This window comes from Rhyacophila brunnea, unplaced genomic scaffold (genome assembly GCF_057557595.1).
Source record: "Rhyacophila brunnea isolate RB1 unplaced genomic scaffold, BYU_Rbru_1.0 scaffold_5, whole genome shotgun sequence".
NCBI classification, from domain to species: Eukaryota; Metazoa; Arthropoda; class Insecta; order Trichoptera; family Rhyacophilidae; genus Rhyacophila; species Rhyacophila brunnea.
This window is the reverse complement of record NW_028233170.1, coordinates 735825-760797: the sequence shown is the minus strand read 5'-3', so window position 1 is coordinate 760797 and position 24973 is coordinate 735825. Positions and strand designations below refer to the sequence as shown.

At 33.6% G+C, this 24973-nt stretch overlaps 1 protein-coding gene and 1 long non-coding RNA gene across 2 annotated transcripts in view; both read right to left on the bottom strand.

Annotated features, from left to right (window-relative positions):
• Positions 1 to 1097: 1097 nt before the first annotated feature.
• Positions 1098 to 14913, bottom strand: LOC147065868 (uncharacterized). Its single transcript, XM_085955675.1, has 5 exons — positions 14812 to 14913; positions 10949 to 11122; positions 7228 to 7562; positions 5247 to 6771; positions 1098 to 1106 (listed from the first exon to the last, which is right to left on the bottom strand). The coding sequence occupies exons 1-5, from the start codon at positions 14911 to 14913 to the stop codon at positions 1098 to 1100; spliced, it is 2145 nt and encodes a 714-aa protein (XP_085811801.1).
• The window catches only part of LOC147065867 (uncharacterized), a 135267-nt gene continuing 125189 nt past the window's right edge, over positions 14896 to 24973 (bottom strand). The window contains exon 3 of the long non-coding RNA XR_015071620.1: positions 14896 to 15134. This is a non-coding gene — a long non-coding RNA (uncharacterized LOC147065867). The remainder of the gene's footprint in view (positions 15135 to 24973) is intronic.

Genomic DNA, 24973 nt, shown 5'->3' with positions numbered 1-24973 from the left:
AAGTTATGACATGCCGCCCGCTCTTACGTGGAAAATTTTAATATAACAATAATTAGATTCTTTTGCATACCGTACCAATTTAATTATATATTATTTTTATAGTATCAGATTTTTTTGTAGTCCAAATTAGTTTAAGTTCTTCTGAAAGAAAGGCTAATTATTGTCGGCATATATAAGGGTCCGACCATAAGGGCATTTTTTGAACGAAGCAGTATCGAAGTCATTGTATGATAAAGTGATTAGAATGTATGAGAAAATTTATTTCTAATTAGATTTTGACAACCGCGTCTAAAAGTGGCGGAGGCTTTTGAGCTTCATATGCTTCTACGATGCTTCTACGTTAGAGGCGCTGTCGTCGGTTTTAATGTTGACAGATTCAATGGTAAACAGATTAAATGTCAGAGCGTAACGTCGAAAGGCTCTTTATTTATTGTTTTTTGTCTTTTACATAATTATTACCGTTTTTTTTCTAGATGCCTTTATGGATACCTCTACATGATGCTAGTCAAATGAAAATTGTGCCGGCTGAGAAATATGTCTTATTGAAAACTATTCTTCTACCCGCACCCGCCAGGGCCTATGAAACCGCCTTGATTGAAAATCCTTTGTAGCGCAAGGCGGTGGTGAATCTGATGAATATTTTATCGTATTCATTGGGAACTAAGAACTGTAATTTATAGCTGAGTTTTTCCCGTGGTAAAAGAAATGTCGCATAGGACTGATGTTCTAAATACTTATCCTATCTTAGTTGGAAGTGTTATTTTGTGTTTAAATTCTCATTTAAGTGTTTATTGTGATTTTGTAACACAAAAAATAGGTACATATACATCGGAAGTTCCGTTCACATTTTCTCGTATTGAATATTGTAATATCACTATTGATGGGGTAAATATTGAAGACGTAAGTAGCTTCTTTAAGGATTAATTATCTACGTATTTTAACAATCAATCGTTTTAAGAATTCAGCGATAACGGATAAGTACTAATGTCATTACTACATTTTAGGTTATTTTACACGTCCCCAAAATGGAAGTGATTCACACTAAAAAAACATACGGTCGTCTCAATACATTCAGATATTATGTGAACGACGGTACGCTAGAATTGCTGAAGAGATATAATTAAAACATTTAGTACAAATAGAATCATGATCTTCAAGCGACCGAGACTCAATTTGTCGATAAATGAGAGATACGAAAAAGCACCTGGTAATGAAAATGTCATGTTATTTTAGATGGAATATTCTCCTCGTTATAGAGGATGCTAATAACAGACTTTATAATAATCTCCAACCATCAGGAGCGTTGCTGCGAAAATCTTGTTGCATCAGGCAAATATGTTAATTTAGTCGCAATTCGAAAACAATCTATAAATGATATATTTTCAATAAAAATAGTCTTGCATTCTTAAATCTTAGTTAGTATTGAATAAAAAATTCAAAAGATTTTTAATAAGAGATACCTAGAGGTTTTTATATTTTCAATAATAAAAAAAATATTTAAATGAATTTACTCGTAGGTTGCTAGGCGGGCCCTAACAAACATACTGGTTATTTCTAGGGAGGTCCTAGTACCTAATCAAATTGTTTACTGAAACCAATTAACGACTCTGAAGTTTCAGAGTTGTTCTATCAACATTACAGGGGCTAACTCATATTTTCAGATGGTAATACTCATCAAAAATAGGTAATTAATATATAAAATAATAAAAAGATATTCATGTCACACATTATCTTTTTAAATACCTATAGGTATTCAGTTTTATATAGTATTTATTTTACAATAAATCACAAATTTACATAAGATTTAAAAAAAATAATGTAACTAAGATTTTTAGATGCGTTCTTAATGCATCATATGCCCTTGTTTTGTTCTGCAAATTGAAATTATTGATGTCATCAATTTTATATGACCATTAGAAGTAGTCACTATTAACATTTTGGTATTGTTTAATGATTTATGTCTAACAGTAAGGGTTTTGTGATATAAAATCGTATTACTTTCGTCATGACTTTTAAATCCAGTCTAAAAAATCCAATATAATAATATTTTTGTTCCAAATTAATTTTAAATCTGACTTACAGTGTATTCGGTCACGCAATTTATTTATTTTGGGGTCATATTATGTAAGTACCTATACTACGAGCAGAAAAGCCTGCGGAGACAGTCATTCAGCATTTCTGTTGGTGTTAATATTTATAAAACCTACCTTATTGTATATAAGTGAAAGGAAATAACACAATTATTGTTTAGGTTTATAATATTCCAAAACCGATTTCGTCTCCGTCGTTATCAATGGGTACAAAGATAAAAATATTTAAACAATATAATAATAATTGTATTGTTGTTTTTTAACTGTCAGATATATTAACCAAAAATAACAGCAAAGATAACTGTTAATGTTTATAATTATCCAACCGAAGGATTTTTGACATGTCTCGCATGTATATGTAAAAAATAAGACACATCCAAGAGAATCTAACTACATACTAATCCGATTCACTCGAAGTCGAATGACTGTCCGCATGGAACCGTGTCATGTCACCGAAGGGTGACTTTTGTAAAGAGGTAGGCTGTGGAGATCTGAGAAAAAGAGCACACTTATCAGGTATACTTACGGGAAATAAGAATATATTACGATATTACTACTAATACATAGGTACTAATGACAACGACACACTAATTCGATAAAATTTCAATAGCTTACTGACGACATAAAATTGAGCGATGAATTTAAATTACGTATTTTCCTAAACTTTATACACATCAAAAATCATTATATTTATTTATATTATGTTATTAAATGCCATAGAATTTATTTTTTTAAATAATCGAATTTTTAATTATTTTGGACAAAGCTGCAGTCAGACAATACTATTATGCGCAAAGGTTTTAGGCTTGGCGATCGGAGCTTACCATAAAATTATTGCATACAATGCGATAGATAGACTGAGGTCACGTCCGACGTGAGTCCATACAAAAAACATCAGCATTCCTCGACGAATACTCCGATAAATACGTTGAAGACAGATGGCGCAATGTGGAATATTTTTTTAAACCTTTGACAGACTGTTCTGTAATCTGTATATGTTAATAATACATTCCTAAATACACGACAGATGTTCTTAAAAAATTAAATTTTATTATAAAATATAAAACAATCAAGTGGTTACATAATAAATATTATAAATACGTCAATATGCAATTAATAATTATTTTTATTAATAAGGTATGCTTTAAATAATCGTCTAGTTTGTAGTTATGCCTTATATACCTACAACGATATAATATAATTATGTGAAGATTTTCACTTACTAGTCAAAGTAATATAAATTTTATAAAATCATTGAATTAATGTGTGCAATATAAAATTATGTGGTGGTGTCCATAACTGTCGTATTTTTTCTTTTAATATATCTTTAATAATAATATGTTTGCTAACAGGTGCACCCTGTTTCTTTTTACTTTGGCATCTAGTTTTAGACAACTGGAATAATTTATTCGAGTTTCTCACTATAACTGAAAAATCTTCAGATATATGTCATTGCATAATAAGAAATATATTTTTAATAAACTTTTTTTTCCAACGAATAGTTCACAAGTTGTAACATTCTTTATAGAACATAATAATATATAATTTGATAAAGCCTCAGAAACATTAGAAAACATGTTGAAAAAATTATATGGTGCTGAACTTGCATTCATCAGTTGCATGATTATAAATTAATTACGTTGTAATTATGTAGATAGCTAAATTGGTAAACCACATAGGATGGAATCGAGTCCTGTCCGCATCATATTTTTTTCTAATATGTATGATTCTGATGTGTTTCCAATATATATTAAATATACTTTTATTGAATAAAAATATATCAGTATTAATTAATCTTGATTAGGTTCTCTCTACTACCATAATAATAATGAACCATTGTTGTTTAATTTAATAAAACGCATTTTTTTGTAGTACTTATTCCACTTTTAATCAATAAATTAGGACCGGTTTCGTCCGCCTCAGAAGGACATTTTCAACTGAATACATTTTTTTTATAAAAACAATATTTATCAATCAAAATCCAAAGCGACAGAAATAATATAGGTAATAGAAATAATTGTTATATTATTTCTGTCGATTTGGATTTTGTTTGATAAATATTGTTTTTATAAAAAAAATGTATTCAGTTGAAAATGTCCCTCTGAGGCGGACGAAACCGGTCCTAATTTATCGATTAAAAGTGGAATAAGTACTACAAAAAAAATGCTTTTTCTTCAATTAAACAACAATACAATGCAGTTCCACCATGAATTATTGACAGTTAACAAAATAAAAGAAAATAATGAACCAATCTCACCATCTTTATCTTTGCTAGTAAAATGTAATTATGAGCAATGCTAAAATCTGCCATAGTAGAAATTGCAATCCCAGGTTTGGGCGAACAAATTTAATGTTATTTCTTATCGAGTGTTTTTAGTCTTCAAACCAAAATAATAATTTGATTTTTTATTAACAAATGCTATGTTATGACTAGGCAGTAGTCATAGACGAAATTGTATAGTTTTGTAATAAATTTAATCTTGTTCATCCAGTGATGCCGAATAAATATATACCTATCCTTGATTCAATCCTTTTTCAAAAAAATTTAACACAATCTTCAATCTTCGGGTGCAATAATGTTTACTAAGGTTTACACGAAACGAAAAAGAAGTTATTCATTGGTAAAATTTCAAAATTTGGTAATATCGACGTTTTTTTAACCACATGACTAAAATTGTAATATCCATGGATATTTTGTCGAACTTAGAAACTGAAAACATTATTTAAAATATTATACTTATTTATTTAATTAATACTAATGCTATTTTTGATAAACATTATTAATTAAAAACTAATCTTAAAATTTCTGAATTCCTACATTTCCAATGTTTGTAATCATTTTGGGATTAAGAAATCTAGTGAGATTACGGAATTGCAACCCTAATACATACCTAGATAATTTTGTTTCACGAATAATGTCATAATTTTGATTATGTAGATAACGCAATCCGCCATATTATTTTATTGATGACGGTGCCTTCCTTAAGTGGTAGATACATTGAACTACATTCTCATAGTTAAATATTACATTTTACATCACGTAATAAATAAATCCTGTAGGTACCCCTTGAAAATATATGTAGACAGCAAGCAGTTTTAGAGGAGACAAATAATTTGTGTTAAAGGTTATTAAATTAAAATAATAACATAACTTACTCTTTTGCCACCGCCTCCTCCACCGCCGCCCCTTGCACCTCCTCCTCCCCCACCTCCTCCACCACCACCTCCACCTCCACCGCCGCCACCACCACCACCACCACCACCTCCACCTCCACCACCCATAGGTGGAGGAACCGCCTTAGATCCTATGTAAAGGCTTTCCGTTCTTTTAGGTTGGGCCATAGAAGGAATAATGTCTTGGCCTAAATTTCTCTTCCGCAATAACACATCCTCAAACGGTTGATTCTGTCCTTCCATCTGCGATTGGTTCATGACAGAGTAGACGGGCGTCGCCGCTCTGCTCTGTCCTTGTCCAGTTAACACCGCTCCATTACCAGTCATCGATACCGGGGTAGGAGCTCTCATTTGAGAAGAGCCTCTCGCACTTCTGTCGGGTTCCATTCCGCTCTTGTCCACGGAGGGCTGTCTCGATCCGCCTCCGCCGATGCTGAGTCTCCCGGTGACTCTCGCATATCTATCGACACTCGAGTCTCTACTAGGCGGTCGTTTGTAATGGTCAAAGTGGTCTATGGATGACTGGTTTACCAGCGGCGGTCTCTCTCCGACTTGTCTCGAATTTCTTCGTATCGATTGCCCATAAGGCCCGTTGTTCATTGCACTCTGAGGCATTCTCGAACCGTCCATCTGCGATGGCGTCGCACCGGGGGGAATGGAGTTGGGCAGATTCGGGACTCTATTTTGCTCCTGTTGGTTCATGTAAGGATCTACGTCCATCTGGCCGTAGTTTTGGTATTGATTTTGGTTCATTGTATTCTGTTGTTGATAAGGCTGCCGTTGATTGTATGAATTTTGTTGCTGGTTGTAATTCGGCATCTGCGGTGGTTGGCCATATTCATTTTGTAATGGACTATTGTCTTGTCTATAGCCAGGCTGCTGTCCGTATACATTTTGTTGCTGATAATTACCGGATGGGCCTTGTGGGAAACTAGAAGACATTTGTGGATCAGCCATTGAGTTTTGCTGCATCGGATTTTGGTTATAATTCTGTTGACTCTGGTAATTTGGCATCTGCTGTTGAGGTTGCTGTCTATAACTAGGTTGTTTGGAAAAGTTCGATTGCTGTACATTATTTGGCTGTACGGGGGGATAGTTATTGGGTGGTTGACTATTATTGGTCTGTGGTAAGTTTTGCGTGGCATACGCCGACGCGGGTGCAGGGTAGGCAGAATTGTTTTGCGCCGCAGGCGGTGGATACGCATCGGAAGACCTTCTGGAAGAAGCGAACGTCGTCTTCGGTTGAGTAGTGGGCTGGTTAATCGTCGAAGGGTTCGGCACCGTCGGCTGATCGAAACTCTTCGTGGGAGGATGGAGAATCGATTTTCCCGGTACCGCATCGTCTGGAGGAGGCTTGAATTTCTCTCGTATTCGTAACCTGTCGATTCCCGGTTGCTTGAAATCGGGAGCAAACTGTTTGGCAGTTACTTGAGCCAAGTCGGAGTCTTCCTTGGCGTGGTCTGCGGCCATGTCAGCTTGGTCCGCTTTTGATCGTGCGGTCGCTGTCCTGAAAACAAGAAAATAGCCTGATTAATATAATTAACTCAAACATTTATCGTTCATATAATTTGTGTGAAAAAAATGTAATAAGTATTTTTCACACAACAGTCAATCGACTATCAAAACGATTTTACTACGCTCCTATGCGGGACCCTGAGAGTCAAAAATCTCGATTCCTTTCTAGTACCTACATTTATAGATAACTAGATTTTAACCCTACTAAGCCATTTTTTGGCATTTTATGTTTTTGTGTACTAAAATCATTTTTAGTTGCCCAATGTAGTTCGAAAAAAATCAATACAAAACTTGCAATTGTAAATATTGGCTATTGGCAATATTTAAATTAAAAACTATGAGAAGTTGTTCTCTATTCAGTAAGATTCTGTGTCGTAAAACTATACAATATATTATCGACTATAATAGAAAAATATAGGAACATAGTTAAACGAATGGCAAAACCCACCTTGATATGGCGATGTCCGCCTTCTGCAGGGCAATTTTGGAAGCTCTTTGTGCCGCATTAACCGCAGCATCGATCCTCTCCCTGAACTTGGCACTCCCGATCGAGAACATCTGCTTTTTCTTCTGGCTCTTCACGAGGACGTTCTTCTTGTACTTTCCCTCCTCCTTGGTCCCGTCCCTGAAGATGGTGACTCCGTACCCATACTTCTTGTTGGCGAACCACTCTCCTTCGTAGCGGAGGCCGTCACTCCGTTCGCTGATTCCGAATCCGGTTCTTTTGTCGTGCTTCCATTCACCCATGTATGTTTCTGTTACGCCACTGTCGAGATGACCGTCCTGAAAAAATAGCACAATATTAATTACAGCCAGTAGCGTCTATCATAAAAATGTTATCTTTAAGCCCACATGCATTCTCTCCACCACCCACCACGTTTCCACACCGTTTTGAGCATATTTCTCTAGCATATCGAAGAAGAACCGTCATTCTGAGACCGCGAGTATGCGCTATATGAGAAATACAGTCGAACTTGGTTATTATGAGGAAGATGGGACCGACTGAATTTGCTCGTTATAAGCGGTACTCGTTGTATCAAAGAATAGGTGTTATGAGCGGCCACAACAAAAAAAGTCGAAAATAAAAAATCTGAAAACCATCGTAAAAATCCCCGAAATAAGCTGGCCTGCATAAACTACAAAAGAAGTTGTTTATTGTAATGAACGCTGGTAGGTACCTACAGACTTCACAAACCTTGGATTTTTCAACCATATGGGTGGATACTTTTTCATTATTGTCGGCAAAAACAACAATTAGGTAAGTACTTAGACACTTAACTAGTGTCATAAACGTAATCCATCTCCGGCGGCATCCTGTTTGATTGGATTTTATTGCTTAGGGTCGAAATGTTTTTAAACGATCGACACATTAACAGTATTCTAGCTCGGTATATCCGATAACTCTCTCGTTATAACAGTGAATAAATGTATGGAGAAAATCATAAACCAAAATGTCAACGAATGTTTCCTCATTACATCCGAGATCGTAATAACGGAGTTTGACTGTATAATATGTTCCCGCTCGATCGACTGAATCTGCTAACTAATTAATCTGCATGGAAACTAGGTTCAACAGAAAACCACCTGGATGTCATACAGAGTATAGTGGTCTTTTCAATCGACATGTGGATATTTCCAGTAGAATGTGATAGGCTCTTATTAGACCAAACTAACAGACCTTGGTGGCGAAAGCACCATGACCAGTTAACTCATTTAGTGCTAACGGAGTCGTTGGCCATTATATATAATTAACGTATTATTAATATTAGGCTGCCTTTAAATAGCACAAAAATTCAGTACATAGGTAAATAGCCAAATCCTATACCGGAATCTATCAAATAGAACACGGTTTAGCTCCACAGGAAGACAATTCATTGACTGCGATATTGGTACTAACACTACTAATGTCATGTATAAAAAAATATATCTTTTAATAAATACGAAACTCATATGTAACGAATTTCATAATTTATTATCTTCCAGACAGTGGCACTCACAAGCGGTCCCTATTATACCCATGGTAAGATTATTTCCCGACACATTTCTTATTATTATTATTCAAACACAGGAAATACCTGTGAAAAATCATATACGCGTCTTCACTATTTTACAACGTTTTTCTTAGGTCGTATTCTTATTTGTCCGGTGGTTGTTTGTCCGGTACAAATCTTGCAATCGATTTTTAACTAACTTCCCGACTAGCTAGACATTTGAAACTTTTAGAATATATCAAAACACGATGCGAATGCATTTTTTTAATACTTTTAGTCATCTTTAAGTAGAATTGAATTCATTTTTAGTTAATTCTGTTTTGTATGAAAAGTTATTTCGATACGATTATTGGTTGCTAGGTGGTCCTAGCAACTAAATTATTAAATAATATATACGTACGTTACTATAGAAATCAATATGAGTGTCAAAATGACATTTCAGTATTATTTCTATCAAATACATTTTTTTTGATCGTTTAAGCTAGTCAAGTCAAGTTTATATGATTCAACAGAAAATTTAAAAACGTCGTATATAAAAAGTTCTTTTTATCTTGTAATTATTATATAGGTAGTTTAATCGCTTTTTATGAAGCACATTTTTACAATTAATTTTGGTTAAAATTAATCATTAATATAATATGTAGTTATTAATTAACAGTATAATGGCGTATACCCTAAACCCTATTTTAATCATATCTATTTCCTAATCAGATCAACTACCAAGGGTAATAAGCTCTTCGTCAATGGGTATATAACAATAACAAGTCCTAAAGATGACGACGTTAAAAAACTATTTGACCATGCTACCTCAAAATATGTTACCCACATAATACAATTATTGAGAAAATTAATCGCAATTTTAATTTTGAAATTTATATCGCACTTACTATCATTTTTATCTGTACTTTTTAAGTTTTATTAAAATAAGTTTTTTCCTTCCTTCCTTCGACCATGTCCGATCATAATAGGATCATATGGGCCTCCACAGAGTGGAAGTTTTTTAATTATGATAATCCACTAGTATTCGAGACAAGAAAATAATTAATATGTTTTTATTACTGAGTGTGTAGGTATATAATAATAGCAATAATGATTTTATATCTTTCTTTAAAAATAATCTTCGTGGTACATTAAAATTTTTTGCTTTAGTGGTCAAGTGTAAGGAACGATAACCCCTTCGATCAATAACGGTATTTGAGCTAAAACAAAAGGGTTGACTTTGGAGGGTTGTTCACGCGGTTTGCTATTTGATAGATCGATCTTGGAATTTAATGTGTCGATGATTGACTGTTTTTTTTATATATTATACATTTAATTCACATTATATAACAAGTTATATATTACAATATTTTTCCATAGATTTAAATCTCTTCACTTCACAGGTCGAGTAATATGCAAAAAATTAAATAATCCGTTCTAAAAACCCTTCAAATTCATCAAAGTTTGTGAAAATGCTTAGTTGTTTGACGTTACCAACCAGGTTGCATAGAAAAAGATTAGGTAAACATTTAATAATGAATGAACCACGGTACATGATAATAAATATTATCTAAAATAAAAAAATCATTTAAAAAAATGCTCAAAACACTAAAAAAACGGACAAATGAAAGAAAATGTTAGAAAATGATAGTTGTTAATAATTAATAGTATCTTTTTCTCATTGAATCAATATGAATAGGTGGGTATTATAAACATATACAGTTTAAACTAATACATTATTTTTTTATGATTAACCCATCGCAGATTGTTTCTTTGATAATAATTGTATCAGTGTTGCTTTAACACAATTATATGATACTTCTACCTATTAGACAAATCCTAGAATATTTTTTTGGCCGAGTGTGATTTCAATTTCAAATTGCTGCAAATTGGTAGAATTCATTGTTTATTCTCCTAAGGTGCAGAACTAACTTGCCATTGATGATGCCAGTTGATAGGGCAATAACTGTGTTCAATCATGCCATTTCGAATATTAGCATATTTAACTATGTTACTCTTTTTATACTGCTTATTATATCTTTATTTTTGAATACCAGTTTAATATTGTTTCCTTATTTTTCCCCCATGTCATGTTGTGAACGTCTTGAATTTGTAATTGGTAGACTTCAATATATGTGAATAAATAAATTTAAATTTAATTGGAATCTTTAAAGCAAAATATGAAGGATTAATAATTACCTCGACAACAAAACTGGCGTTGGAGTCAGTGTGAAGAGAAGCGTTGGTAACTCCTGAATGCGAACTCTCCGTAGAGACCCAAGAAGCCGTGGATCCATTCGATCGGATGGATCCCGAACCGGTTCCCCGCTTCTCCAGGTCTCCCGTGCTGTGCTGCTTTCTGATCTTCAAACCCTGGAACAATAATATTTCCACGGTTCACAAATATGTGCATATTCCTTATAATGTACACACCTTAACATATTGCAGAATTGCATGTGAATCTAATGAGCGATACCTATTATGTTACCTATCTAATATGGTAACCAAAACGCGTTAAAAATTAACCAGACACAGTGATAAAGTAATACATTCATTCTCTCGTATGGCGGCAGGGTGAAGAGTAGGTAGGTACATCATAAAAATATGCACAGAAACAAAACCACAGGTATTATACTAAGTCTCCCAGCTCCGGACAGTCCTTGTACCCCAAGACACGAGACTCTTTCTTCTCGTCTGTGAGTTCCGGGTTCAATTCCCGATGAGGTCACAATTAATACACCTATGTGATTTTTGAAAATTCTGTGTATTTCTGTGATTGTTTCACTTGTACAAGTACCACTTGACTGTTATTGCGTTTCATGACATATTATAATAATAATAAACAATAAAATACAATAACAAACAAATAAAAAGAAAAATAAACACTACATCATGTTGTCTGATATGATTCTAAAGAGGCACTGGTGGAAAGCAATCCAACGCCTTTTTATGGATGGGAATAAGTCTCCCAAGGAAGACGTATAGGATACAGGTTTCATGAGCATGCTCAGTAGTTTTGATTTCTTTCCATTCACACAAAGGATACTATTTTAACCCTCGCTTATTTATTATATAATATGCACATATGATGTTTACGATACTTTACGAGTTCTACTATTTGGTATATTATCACCAGATTACAATTCCTCCCCCAGTTACCCGCCATGCATGGCGACAGAATTCTCCAAGTTCATCGTTCCTTTAAACCACTTATTGTCCCGCCATCCAGATTTGTCTACTTAATTACCAGAGAGATGCTCCCACAGTCAGATTTAAAAAAAATAAAAACTACTTATACTCCCGTAGAGTCGCAGTGCTACGCCTGAGCTACGTTGGATGAATCTATGACAATACTGGCGACTACGGCAGTGGCGTAGAGCTAAGCATTTATCTTTTAATTTGTATTACCATTATAAACAATTGAATTAATTATGAGTATAAAACAAAACATATTAATATATATATCATCGATCAAGGTCGAAATACTACAGGGTGAAGGCCTTCCCTAGCTCCTCCACTCCTCGGTCACTAATTTTTCGCTGCAACGTACATTCACCGAATTTTATGAGTTTGCCTATCCAGCGGATTTTAGAGAGTTTCTACGGTAGTTTAGTACCACTGTATGACGGCATTACTTTAACGGTTGTCCACTCACTGACCGACATGTCCAGCCCATTGTCATTCCATCTGCTTTCTACTTCATCTACTATTGCGTTTCACATGCATACTTGAGCACTGGTAGCACACGTTTTTGAACATTTTACGCTTAAGACACAATGGGAGGTCACTTTTGAAGATACTATTTAGTAGATGTACTCCGTGCAAGTTTGATTCCGCGTACAATCTTGTCATACATTTCAGCATCAATTGACATTTGTTTCCAAGACAGACGCAGTCGTTTAGTCGCTCGATTAGAGTAGTGTCTCATTTTAATAAAACCGTAATTCATCTAATGTATATAGTCATCAGAGCTATTGCAAACAAGTAATGATGACGATCTCCTCACTACCTCATATTTTCCAAGTTATTCAGATACTTTTAGCCATCCTTCATTATTGTAGGTACTTGTAAAGTAGTTGTGTTTTAAATTTTGTCACATTTGAGGTTTTAGCCGCTCAACGACAATATACTCATTAGAAAACTGGATCACGTCTTCCCAAATACATATTAATTCACGTGAATAGCTTTTAAATTAACAGTCAACTTTGCGTAATATGTAGGTACCAACATTCTGGCATTGTTAGTGAAAATCTAATCTATCTCTCGTATTAATAATTAAAACATATTTTGTATAATCTAAAGCATGGGTAGCCAACCTTTTCAGCAGCCGGGCCAGATTCTAAAAATTAAACTTTCTACCGGGCCGCACAACCAATTTTTTTATTATACAAAACAAAAAATAAATATATATTATATATTAATAAAAAAACAAAATTGAAAATCCAACATATTTATTAGATTAGACTTTTTCTTAAATAATAAAAAATAATAAATTTTAGTGAGAAGTTTGATTTTGTGCGGCAGGACTAAGTGTATCGATATCGAGTGAGGTTGTTCGTACACGCAAACAGTTTTCCAATTGCACATCAGTGATTCATGTTCTCACTTGGGATTTGATATGCATCATCCGACTAAAAAGCTCTTCACACGTGTAAGTGTTTCCAAATAGCGAAGTCATCATTAGAGCATGTTTGTAAAATGCAGGATATTTCTCCTTGTCCAAATATGTTTTGTAAAACTCTTCCAAAACAACGTGATGGAATTTCTCCTTCAACTGTTCATCGCAACATATTTCACAATGTTCCATTTGTAAATTTCCCGGTAATAAATTCACGTCTACGGAGAATGGCGTTGCAAATGCAGCAAAAAACACACGGTGCTTTTTAAAATCTTGAGCGAATATCGAATCTCAATTTGCAAAATTAGCACATCTAGCGGCAGCATTTGATATTATTTTTTCTCGCTGCTCCACGGCCCACAAGCTGACGCCCAGTGGGCCGGATGCGGCCCGTGGGCCGCGGGTTGGCCACCCATCATCTAAAGACATGTTTTATTATTGTTATCGAATAATAATTTGTACCAAAGCAGTAGATTTCAAATTTCACGGCGTTACTGCTCGTGCGAACCTATACCGATATCAAAGCTAACGAATGAATCAAACGACACCAGCAAGTAGAAAACCTCATAGCTCCTAAGGTCGACGTGAGATTAACTATTCCATCACTCGGAAAGTCGTGATATTAAAAGACAACCCTCATCAGACTGCACGGTGACTTTCGTCAAGGATTATTTCAACAAATATATCGCAGGTGAACTGGCAGTTTACGAATATTCAAGGACGTTTCGTAAAATAATACATTATATTTTTATAGTAACATACACCATACGCCTTTAGTGGAGTAGTTTACTTGTATATGTGTATTATTGTCTTATCGTAAAATAATATTATATTAAAATAGGTGCTGTAAAAGACAGGGCCGGCTGGAGGAAAGTGCTGAAGTATGTTAAATATTGATTCATACTCCAATCGGGAGAAGACGCAAAAGTATTTATTAATTGAACTGACATGTACGCGGTAGTAATGACTTTGAAACTAAGTTTTCTATGAAATCTCCAATTAGAAAATTTGTAAATTAAATTTTACCAAAACTTTGTTTTCAAACAATTAAATACTCGTAGGCTAAATTACTATTGTAACTTTTAACCAGAGTAAATTATACATAGAGTTCGACAGAGTGAAGGTTATAGGTAATATTATATTATTATTGAACTCTGTTATTACTGAGTCTTCGCTCTGAAGTAATTGGCGAAACAACGTGTGAATTTTGTTTAAATCCGAATCCTCAACCCTTGACTTATTTATTCATCATGGGTGTAAAAAGAATTAGAATAATATTTTAAAAACTATTATTTAATTTTACTAGTTTTTTGTAATTGTACATTTACTATAATTGTAAATCATTTTATATTCATTAACGTTAACATTAACAAACATTAACGTGTGTAAACTTAATATAACAAACACATATTTTTATAAATTAGTCGGATATGAAATAACCTACCGATAGCAGTCCTTTTTTGGTCTTTTCAACGAGGCTATTTCTTCTTGGCGGCGGTTCATCAGATCGCGCCTTGAGGACGAAACCGCCTCTGGAATCGTCCATTCGATGGTTCCTCTTCTCGGCGGGGTCAGGCGTCGGAGCTTCTCGTCCTCCGGAAACTCCCCCGCCCGTACCCGGAGGGGCATCCCCGACGGACCTCAGCGAGGTCAGGGACGCCCTCACGCTCTTGTTGGGGCGGTAATGAGATGCCAAGCCGAATGGCGCTGATGCGCGGACACCGTAGCCGTGTCGCATCCCTCGCATCCATTGACCTTGGTATGTACCTGGAAAGAAAGAACATATATTGTTATTGATATGAAACATATTAAATTTTGGAACCCAACATCAGTCTTTGTAATCTTTATAGGTATACCTACTGTAAAACATGAAGTAAGTTTATTTTCTCCAGATTTGAGTGTATTTTGTATGTGTTAAAATCAACGATCTCTTGTTTATTTTTTTGCTATAAACAGTCTGTCAATTAAAAAATATTGTCAGTATTGTAATTTTTAAAGGTAAAAAACATCTATACATCAGTTTCAAAGTGAACTGATTAAAGCCAGCCGTAACACCTCAACTGCGATAGGTCCGAATAGAGCAACACCAAATGAGACAATCTAACGCATTGTACTAACAAGATCCATTTAAGAGAACTATGTTGTACCCAGAATAAGAAGCTGACGACAAAACCAAGTCTAGGCGAATACTTGTATGGACTTTTGTGGCATATTGTTTTTGTAATAGTTTGGCACAAGAGTCTTAAACTTATTCGATCTAACGCGTCCTTGAAAAGTCAGTACATAAAAATTGCAACAAAAAATACAAAACGCCGTCCTCATTTCATATTCCACGTTGATTTTTGATACTTCTTTTTGATCAAAGCATATCTATATGTAAGGTTCTGATTTTATTTTTATTTTTAAGGAACTGGGGAAATGATGAGTTGTATACGGAAAACTATGATTATTTAAACGGTTCAGTGAAAATATTGAAATATTCCGCGGCGGCCCTGTAAAGCAGTGGTGGCGCTCCAGGGCGTAATACAGAAAAATTACAATCTCTCTTTTAGCCATTTTTAGCATCTCTAATATTGTAACAAAGGGGAAGATTGTATACCCACGATATTTCAAATATGGAAAAACAATGTCATTTATTAAGATATCGGATTTAGGTATAAATTTTAAAATAATCGTGCAATAAGCTCCGATAAATCCGAAAATAATAAATGTATAAGTATTTCAACAAGTGAATTATATTTTAAATATATTTTCTCATATTTCTGTAATTCCTAAAAATAGGATGTTTCAGGTGAAAATCATAATATGTATTTTTCTCGACCTGTATCGAATTAATAATTACCGGATACAAAAACAATTCATTTTGTTTAAACAAATAATTAACTCTTAAAAATGTAAAATAGGTCTACGCTATTGCAGTGATATCTATGTCAATAATTGTGTACATAACTAATAATATTATATTATAATATTATATACTAATAACTTAAGTATACTATGTCTTATTATTGTGAGCACCTCAACAACAATTGCCATTTCACAGTAACATTATTTCTCACGATATTAAATAAAATACACTTTATTTAAAAATAAATTACCTGTAGGCTTTGAGACATCTTCGCTAGATGTCGCTATGTTATATAAATAATAATTCTTGCCCAATAATTTATATTTAGTAAAAAGTATTTTTTTAAATATAAAAATATAAGTAGACACTGACAGTAATACTGATCGTGTAAGGTCGATAAAACATGGGTGCCATTTTCATCAATACTGGTCATTATAACTGAAGCCGTATTACGGTCAGTACTACGCTGTAACGTTTAGGTATTTTCTGACATCTGTAGATATCGCAATACGTATGTTAATTATAAATATTAATAAATAGTCATTATGCTAAATTAAAATATTTACGTACACCTTAATCGCCATTTAAAATGGATTATTCACGACATTCAGGCAAATTGAAATATTTATCAAAAGTCATATCGACCTAACCGCGGGTTTTTTATTTATTCGTACACGTTATATCGTGGTCACGCAACTGACAATGAAAATAGATGTTTGAATTACAAAACATTGTAGTTTAATTAATGAAATTGACAACAAATCACGTACCTAATGCATAATTTTGAAAACACTTCTGAGAAAATATGTTATAACCAATAGACAGAATCTTTTTGAAAAAAGTAAGACACCCTGCAGGAATCGAACCTACATCTCTCGGGTATCGCGCCCACGCACATAGACCACTATGCTAAAGGAGTCGTACTTAATTGCGACAAATTTTAACTAACTGATTTTAATATTCAGTGGAGCACTTTCCAAATTGAGCTACTATTGGCGATCGGCTTTTGCATTTTAAATCAAAGAAGATATTACTTTAATTACTAACCGACGTCACGGGTCACTTCAAGGTTTTTTGTTGTAACTTACTTAAGCTTGCTAATAATATTTAAGTAACTATTTTTGTTATTCAACGAATACTTCACAAGATTTTTAAGAATGTAACATTCTAATTATAATGTATGTTCAATAATTAGAATGTTACATTCTTAAATCTTATTCGTTGAATAAAAAGTAGTTAATTAAAAATCACGTTATATTTAGTGTATTTCCATGAATTTTAGAATATAATATTAATATATTAACAATAACAAAATAAATAATAATTTTACAATCTTAATAACTGTTTTTCAATTTCAACTAATTTAAAAACAAAAACTAGTGAATTTTTCCGAGAATGGCTCAATCATATATTTATGATTTCTGGAGATAAATATATAGAGATAAAGAATTACAAATTAAATATCTATTTTTTGTAGTGTCAAATTATAGTAAGAAGCTGACCTCAATAATAAATTCTGCATATCCGTTTTTCACTTACTCACTCATCCATTGACGCAAACGCCAGATAATAGCTAACCGATCTCAGATAATCTAAGATAATCGATCTCAATAAAAAGAATATCGACTGTGGAAAGGAAAAGGGGCGTAAGCCTCAGTTTTTGCAAATTGGGGTTTATTTGTTATTAGCAAAGTATTCAACTCAATACAATATGGTATGCCCAAAGGATTTAAGCTGCAAATGACAAATTATTATCAAAATTTAGCTTTTAGTTTTTAGAAATGAAGGGCGTGTAAATTTTACGTCCAGGAAAAGGGGCTTAAACCACATCAATGACATTATAAGTCGTTCAAGCAATCTTTTGTGGTAAGGAAAAGGGCGGTAAGCAACTTAATCCGTAAATGTATGAGGATAATGGCAGTTTTAGTAAACGCTGACGGCCGGTTGGTTCAGGTATGAACCATAATGAAGATTAAGCCACCTAACAGTCTCGCCCGCTTGTTTGACAGTGAACACGTTTTTCGACACTCTCTCCATTAAAATTCATTTAAAGTATACTAATCAAGTGAAAATGGCAATAGAAAGAAGTTAAAATATTCTTAAAATTTGTGTTGTTAACATGGATGGAATAAACAACACAAACAAAAATGGTAAGTCCTTAAAATTACGCCTTGAAATTTCTATGCCGCACAAGTGAAGCGTCATCGTTAATTCTCTGTAAATTGTTATAAAACATTATGTTACAACTTATTATGTGTCTTAATCATTGGTTAATGATCTCTTGTTCATATTAGATGATAACATTAATAAAATATTTGCTATATTTACTACAAACACCGCCGTGCTGTCTATAGGTTATGTGACGTGTCAAACACAATATTCTAAACTGAACTTGGTCCTAAATACGCTTATATTTACGATTAAAATCATTGTAATGGACAAAAATTATAATTATGCACCGTATTATTTATAGTAATAACATAAATCTCGAGTAAAATGCGTTTTGTTTTAATTTGTTGTCAGGAGCCACTGATCGAAGTGACAAGTGATTGCCAAGAACCAAATACATCCGCAAATATTAGTTATTTCATATGTGTCATAATTATTGTAAATAACTAAGATTAGCTTGAATCAATATACTTATGTCTATCTATATATAATAAAATATTTGCTATATTTACTAATATTATTATTACTATTATGTAATGATTATGTGTCATTTATGATTCAATAAAATACGTTTTTTTCTGAAAATAATAAATTATGATTATTCTAATTTTAACCTTAATATAATTAAACCATGGGAAATGAAAAAATATTAAATAAACACCTAGTGAAACACTATAAAGAAATACATTCACAAGAATTTCATTTAAAATAAGTGAGAAAAAAGGCTATTTGCTGCGTAAGTCCACTGTATTTTATGAATACGACATTTGAAATTGGTAAGGAAAAAGGATGTTATTATCATTTTTATCGGTTTTTCTCTAATAACTTACGTAATTAATGTCAGATTGGGAAAATAATGCACCAAATTATTAATCATTATGCACTTTAAGACTGTGTATATTTTTTATTTTGATTTTGACAGAAAATCATTGAAAAAACGTTTTTTGCTCCTCCTGTAAAATTTGTTTTGTGTGGATTACGCCCTTTTTCCTTTTTACAGTCGATATTATTTTGATTGTATAAATAACGAATAATAATTCATCGGAAATGTCACTCGAATATACGTTTCCGGGGCGTTACTATCTCCATCTCCGTGTCGTCCCGCACAACATCTCATTGTACCGAGATGCGGACCTCGAATCCGTATCATAAGTTTAGTATTGTAACATTACTGTAACATACTATTGTACCGACTGTTACGCCGCAAATAAAACTCGCTCCTCCATCCATCAGACAAAGCACCAAATCTCGACTTCTCACCTCTTCTTCTGACGACCCCTTCATCATGAACTATGACACGTCGACGACTCCCACAGTAGTAACTCAAATCGAACCTCACATTGATGACGCCCAAGCAACCTTCTGATCAGCAAGTTCAACAAGATGCTGAGGGGAAAAGACACAACTGTCCATGCCGCAACCTTTTACCGGCAAGTTCATCAAGGTGCAAAGGGGATACGAGACCCTACCACAACTATATCTATAGGTATTGTTACAATACAAAAATGTATACTGTGTTATTATCTTGTGCATGATTAAATGGTGTTTGTAGTTGTAATAGAAACTGTACCGAAAATGTATTCGGTCGCGTGATATTCTTAGATTATTACCGGAGTAATGTCCGAAAGTTGGAAAAGTAAGAAGGAAAAGTTGGTCTTTTGACGTCGAGCTTAGAAAGTTTTCCACAGTTTATGTCTTATTGCAGCAGTGAAATAAAAAAAACAACCCTTACACTAAAATAAAATAAAAACAAACACAAGCTTTTGCTAGTTTTATGGCGGCCAACAACTTAGGTACTTAATTTATTGCTGAAAAAATGCGGGAATATTGTTCTCGTACAAAATGGCGGTGGCATTAGGGAAAGTTGAAAAAGTGTAGTTCGTAATAATAATTATTACACAAATGTCATGGCCTCCGACTGATTCGTTATGGCTAAAGTTTTGTCGTTAATTTTGAATCATAATATTTCGTGTGTTCGTATCGTATTATGATATTATCAGAAATGTCAAATCGTGTCATTAACCTTTGCATTCGATAGAAGGCATATTAGTAGATATATGCCTATATTATAATGATAAAAATATTTTCTAAAGTCATTGATTCAATACAGAGGCTCACATATTTTAATGCCAATTACCTATATTATAACTGTTTGGTTTGGTCAATTATTTGGTTGTTTCCATCTTTCACTATTTAGTTTTGAGGCATAACAGCGATGCCTTTAAATTGGTTACATGTAAGTTGTACGTATGCAGTTCATCGTGGGACACTATTCGTGCGCCGCAGTACGTGAAACATGAGTTCGTATAACATTTTATCAAATCACGAGTTCTTCGTTGAACATTTCACCGTGGAATACATTTGTACGAATCTTACAAAATGCGGCGATAGTTTGCAAATAGTACTGTTCCAATTAGATTAACCCTAACCTAACCTAGTAAAGACATCCCCACATGTTGTAGCATACGTACAAATATATTACACGGTGAAATGTTCAACGAAGAACTCGTCATTTGAATGTTACACAAACTAATGTTTCACGTACTGCGGCGCACGAATAAGTGTCCTGCGGTGAACTTTTTACGTACAAATTTCCGTATACGCTTTAAATTGTAGTGGTGAAAGCTAGAAATTTGAAAAACCTGAATATCTCCGATATCTATAAAATAAAAGCCAAATACCGGATCTTAAAAAAATCCCAGATAATTCTGCAATTTTTAGTCACATGTCTAGAAGGTGAAAGGATAATTTGAAAAGGATCGACGCGAAAAACGAATTTTTCGATAGTCTGATAAAGCGAAGAACGCTCTTCTCAATACCGTCAACACGTCAACGAGAAGTTAGCGGGAACTGAACCCAAAAGTTATGTTAGCAGATTCTAGCTAGTTTTAAGTGCCATGAAAACATACCGGATTCCATTCCTTTACTTATTTTCCCCAGCGTTAACATTGAGTTGGTTACAGTAGCTTCTTACTAACATATTCACGTTAGTGAATCGTATTTCACCTATTGAAATATTGATCAGTTGAGACTCCCAGCGTAGTTGCATACTGGAGGAATCTTTTAAATAATTCTCATACGCTGTGTTCTATGAACGAAAACGCTATAAAATAATTGGAGAGCTCTTGTGACAGTCAGTATTTTGAAATATGTAGATTACACCTCTCTTTTCGTTTGTTTCTAAGGGTTAGGAATAAATAAGCACATCATGAATAATTAAGAATACTAATTGACAACCCGGACATTATCAACCTTAGTTTCATATTTTCATGAATGAATTATGAAGTTCATTCGAACTTACAAATCGACGTTTATAAACGACGACAAAATATATAGAAGTTTACTACCAGAAATACTATTTCTTGTATATAAAACACACAAAATCTAAAATATTTATATTCATAGTGTCATAAATCGTTTAATTTTATTTAAGTTATTTATTATAATACAGAAAGATTTATAAAATGCATTTATCACTTGGTATTTACATACCATGTGTTTCAGTCAAATAGTGAGAAACAATATTACATAAACTAAAGCGTTACATTTTGATAAGTAGGTACCTACTTATACTAATAATTGCTAAAGCGAGCTACTTACTATACGAGCGAAACACGTCTCGTAAAATATTTTTATATGAATACCAATTAGTGAAGAATACATTCTATGAATTAGAACTTAATAAATACAGAATCTATTGATTTTTCTCAAAATGATGATCTCTTTACATTGTCTCTACAATGACCTTGAACACCTTACGGGAAACATATTAGTTTTACGTTACGTTTTACGAGAAATGGTCGTTCGGTATTTTGGTGTCTTTTTCAAATTATGCTCTGGATCTAAGCGCATGCTAATAATATGTTAATTTTGTCATGCGCCGTGAGTTTTAAACCGGCGACCCACGAGCATTCTGTCATCTGTTCATCGCGGTCGCTTCAAAAGCCATTTCTTTACAAAAATCTTACAACAATCAACTATTGTCAGTATTTTTGGAGAATTATCGCGAAAAGAAATCTCGATCACAACCTCAAGTATCGATATTAACAACAATCTACAGATGAAGCAAACGAAATGTATTATTATTGTATCATGGTGGCTTTCCACCAAATATTACCTGAAATCGAATGGATTATATTTTATTTGACTTAGTCATTATTTTTCTCGGCCATACGCCAGTCGGTGAAAGAATTGTTATCATTTTATGGGGTGGCACGAGACATAAAACACACTTCACAGAGCAACCGCTTGGCATGTTTTTTTGGCAGAGTTACTTTTATAATGCTTTTAGTAAGTAGGTACCTACATGGATAATAAAGAAAACATTGGCTTTAGTATTATGAAGCTTTACACCTTCATACAGAAGGTTATAATATTTTTAGAGTCTGAGAGTACTTTGTAAAGAAGATTACAAAGATCTACAGATACTATAGTATCCAAAATATGTTGAAGAAAACCTTCTTCTATAGAGATAGAGCCGAAAAATATTTGGAAAAAAACGATTATTTTTTTGCAAAAATTTCATCAAAACATCAAACTATAATTTTCTTCAGTGATTGTTATGGAAATCACAGAAGGCTCATTCTGGAAGAAGAATCATTATCTTCGATTGGTCACAATGTTCTGAAAGTGTGATTTTGAACCTATGAGATCGCAATCATGACCTTTAGTGGATCAAAACTGTATCCCCGTTAGGTTATTGCAATACCGGTATTTCAAAACCGGTATCCCAGTATTTTTCGACCGAAATGCCGGTTTTAAAAATCAAATAATAACCACATACCATATTTTCGGTATTGAAAGTGGAAATAAATGTATTAATAAACAAAAAGACTTAACATGACTGTATTTTTTATCGGATTACGCGTTGTCTGGTTTACTTCCGTCGCTCTTCATCGTACATGGTGACATGCTATAACATATTAATATTTTAAAGAAAATTTTACACACGTTATATGCATTGGTATATACTTCTGTATATTATTATATTATTTTTTCCAATTATTTTACGAATACCGGTATTCAATAGGAAATACCGAAATACCGGTACTGATATTTTCATTCGATATTGCAATCCCCGTGTCAGACTTATCGGACGCAAACTAGATTGCGAGACTGATATTGTGCTACAGACGTCTGAAGGGAGCTTCAACCTGGCTTGCCTGTTTTTTAAGCCGACTGCATTCACGAATGTCGCTAAATATGATCTACAGAGTGTATACGGCAGAGGTACGAGATGCTGGTATGATCTAGAAAGACGTAAGAAGACTGACGAGTGACAGGTGCTCATGGAGGCGCTGTATGGTATCCATATACTCCAGCCAAGGGGAGGAAATGACCTTAGAAGAAGAAGAATAAATAAAACTAAAATCCCACCTGTCAATATAGCCCACCTGACGAGATTCAAATTCAGTTACTTTGGGTGTGGAGCGTATTTTTACAGCTGATGGAGTGCGAACAATATGAATAGGTACTGTTCGGTTATACCGGAGGCAGCGGAAAACGCATTTTGAAAATAGCCGATAAACTGGATTATTTGTTAGGTTAACCTAACCAAACCTAACCTAACCTAACCTAACCTAACCTAACCCAACCTAACCGAACCTAAACTAACCCAAACTAACAAATAATCCAGTTTATCGACTATTTTCAAAATGCGTTTTCCGCTGCCTCCGGTATAACCGAACAGTACCTATAGTTATATTAATTTTCTAAGCAGCGACTATCTAAAAACAATAACCTTTTATCATTTTCCAACGTGTGATGAATTTAGATTCTGTATTCTTTTTAACATATATTATGATAGGATCATTGATTCAATGGATAGGAGAAGATTTAAGATAAACATGTAAATGCTCTGTGCGTCATAATTCTTGTGTAAGTACCTACAACAAGTTTTAGTTGTAGTGTCGTATTGAAAGTATCATATATACCTAGTTAAATGTATTTGTTGGTAAGTTTTTTTATTTTTTAGGCCTTAGTTAGGGAGCCGGAGTAGGTATGGACAACAGTGGTACAACAAAAAACATATGAAACTATTTAGATAGGTACGTATACTTAAACTGTACAAATACTGGTATTACCTAAATAAAATAACATAATATAGTATATACAAATAAGCAGCCGTTTTTATGAATTCGTGTTAACAAAAGCCTCAACAAATGACACGCGAAGTTATTTCCATGTTTGCCATAGTACACACTTCATTATTCACAAAACTATTCCGTATGGAATTTTCATACAAAGGACCTGCTGTTTTGTTTAGCCCTCCCGTCCTCGGAAAACCTCCTAAGCACACGTGTTTTTTTTATTGTACACAACAAATATGCTTTGCGTATTAAGACGCGCAATACCAACATCAAAAATATGGATCAAAACGATGAATATATTATAGAGGTTTTTTTTAATATATATTATGATTATTTATGTCTCAAAACCAATCAATAATTTTATTAAAACATGCAATATAACTTTTTTTTTAATTTAGCCAAGAATAATATCGTACTAATTTGTAATAAATAAAATGACGTGTTGTAATAATAAAGTTCAAATTAGGTAATGCATGTGTATCGCACGACATTGCATCTTT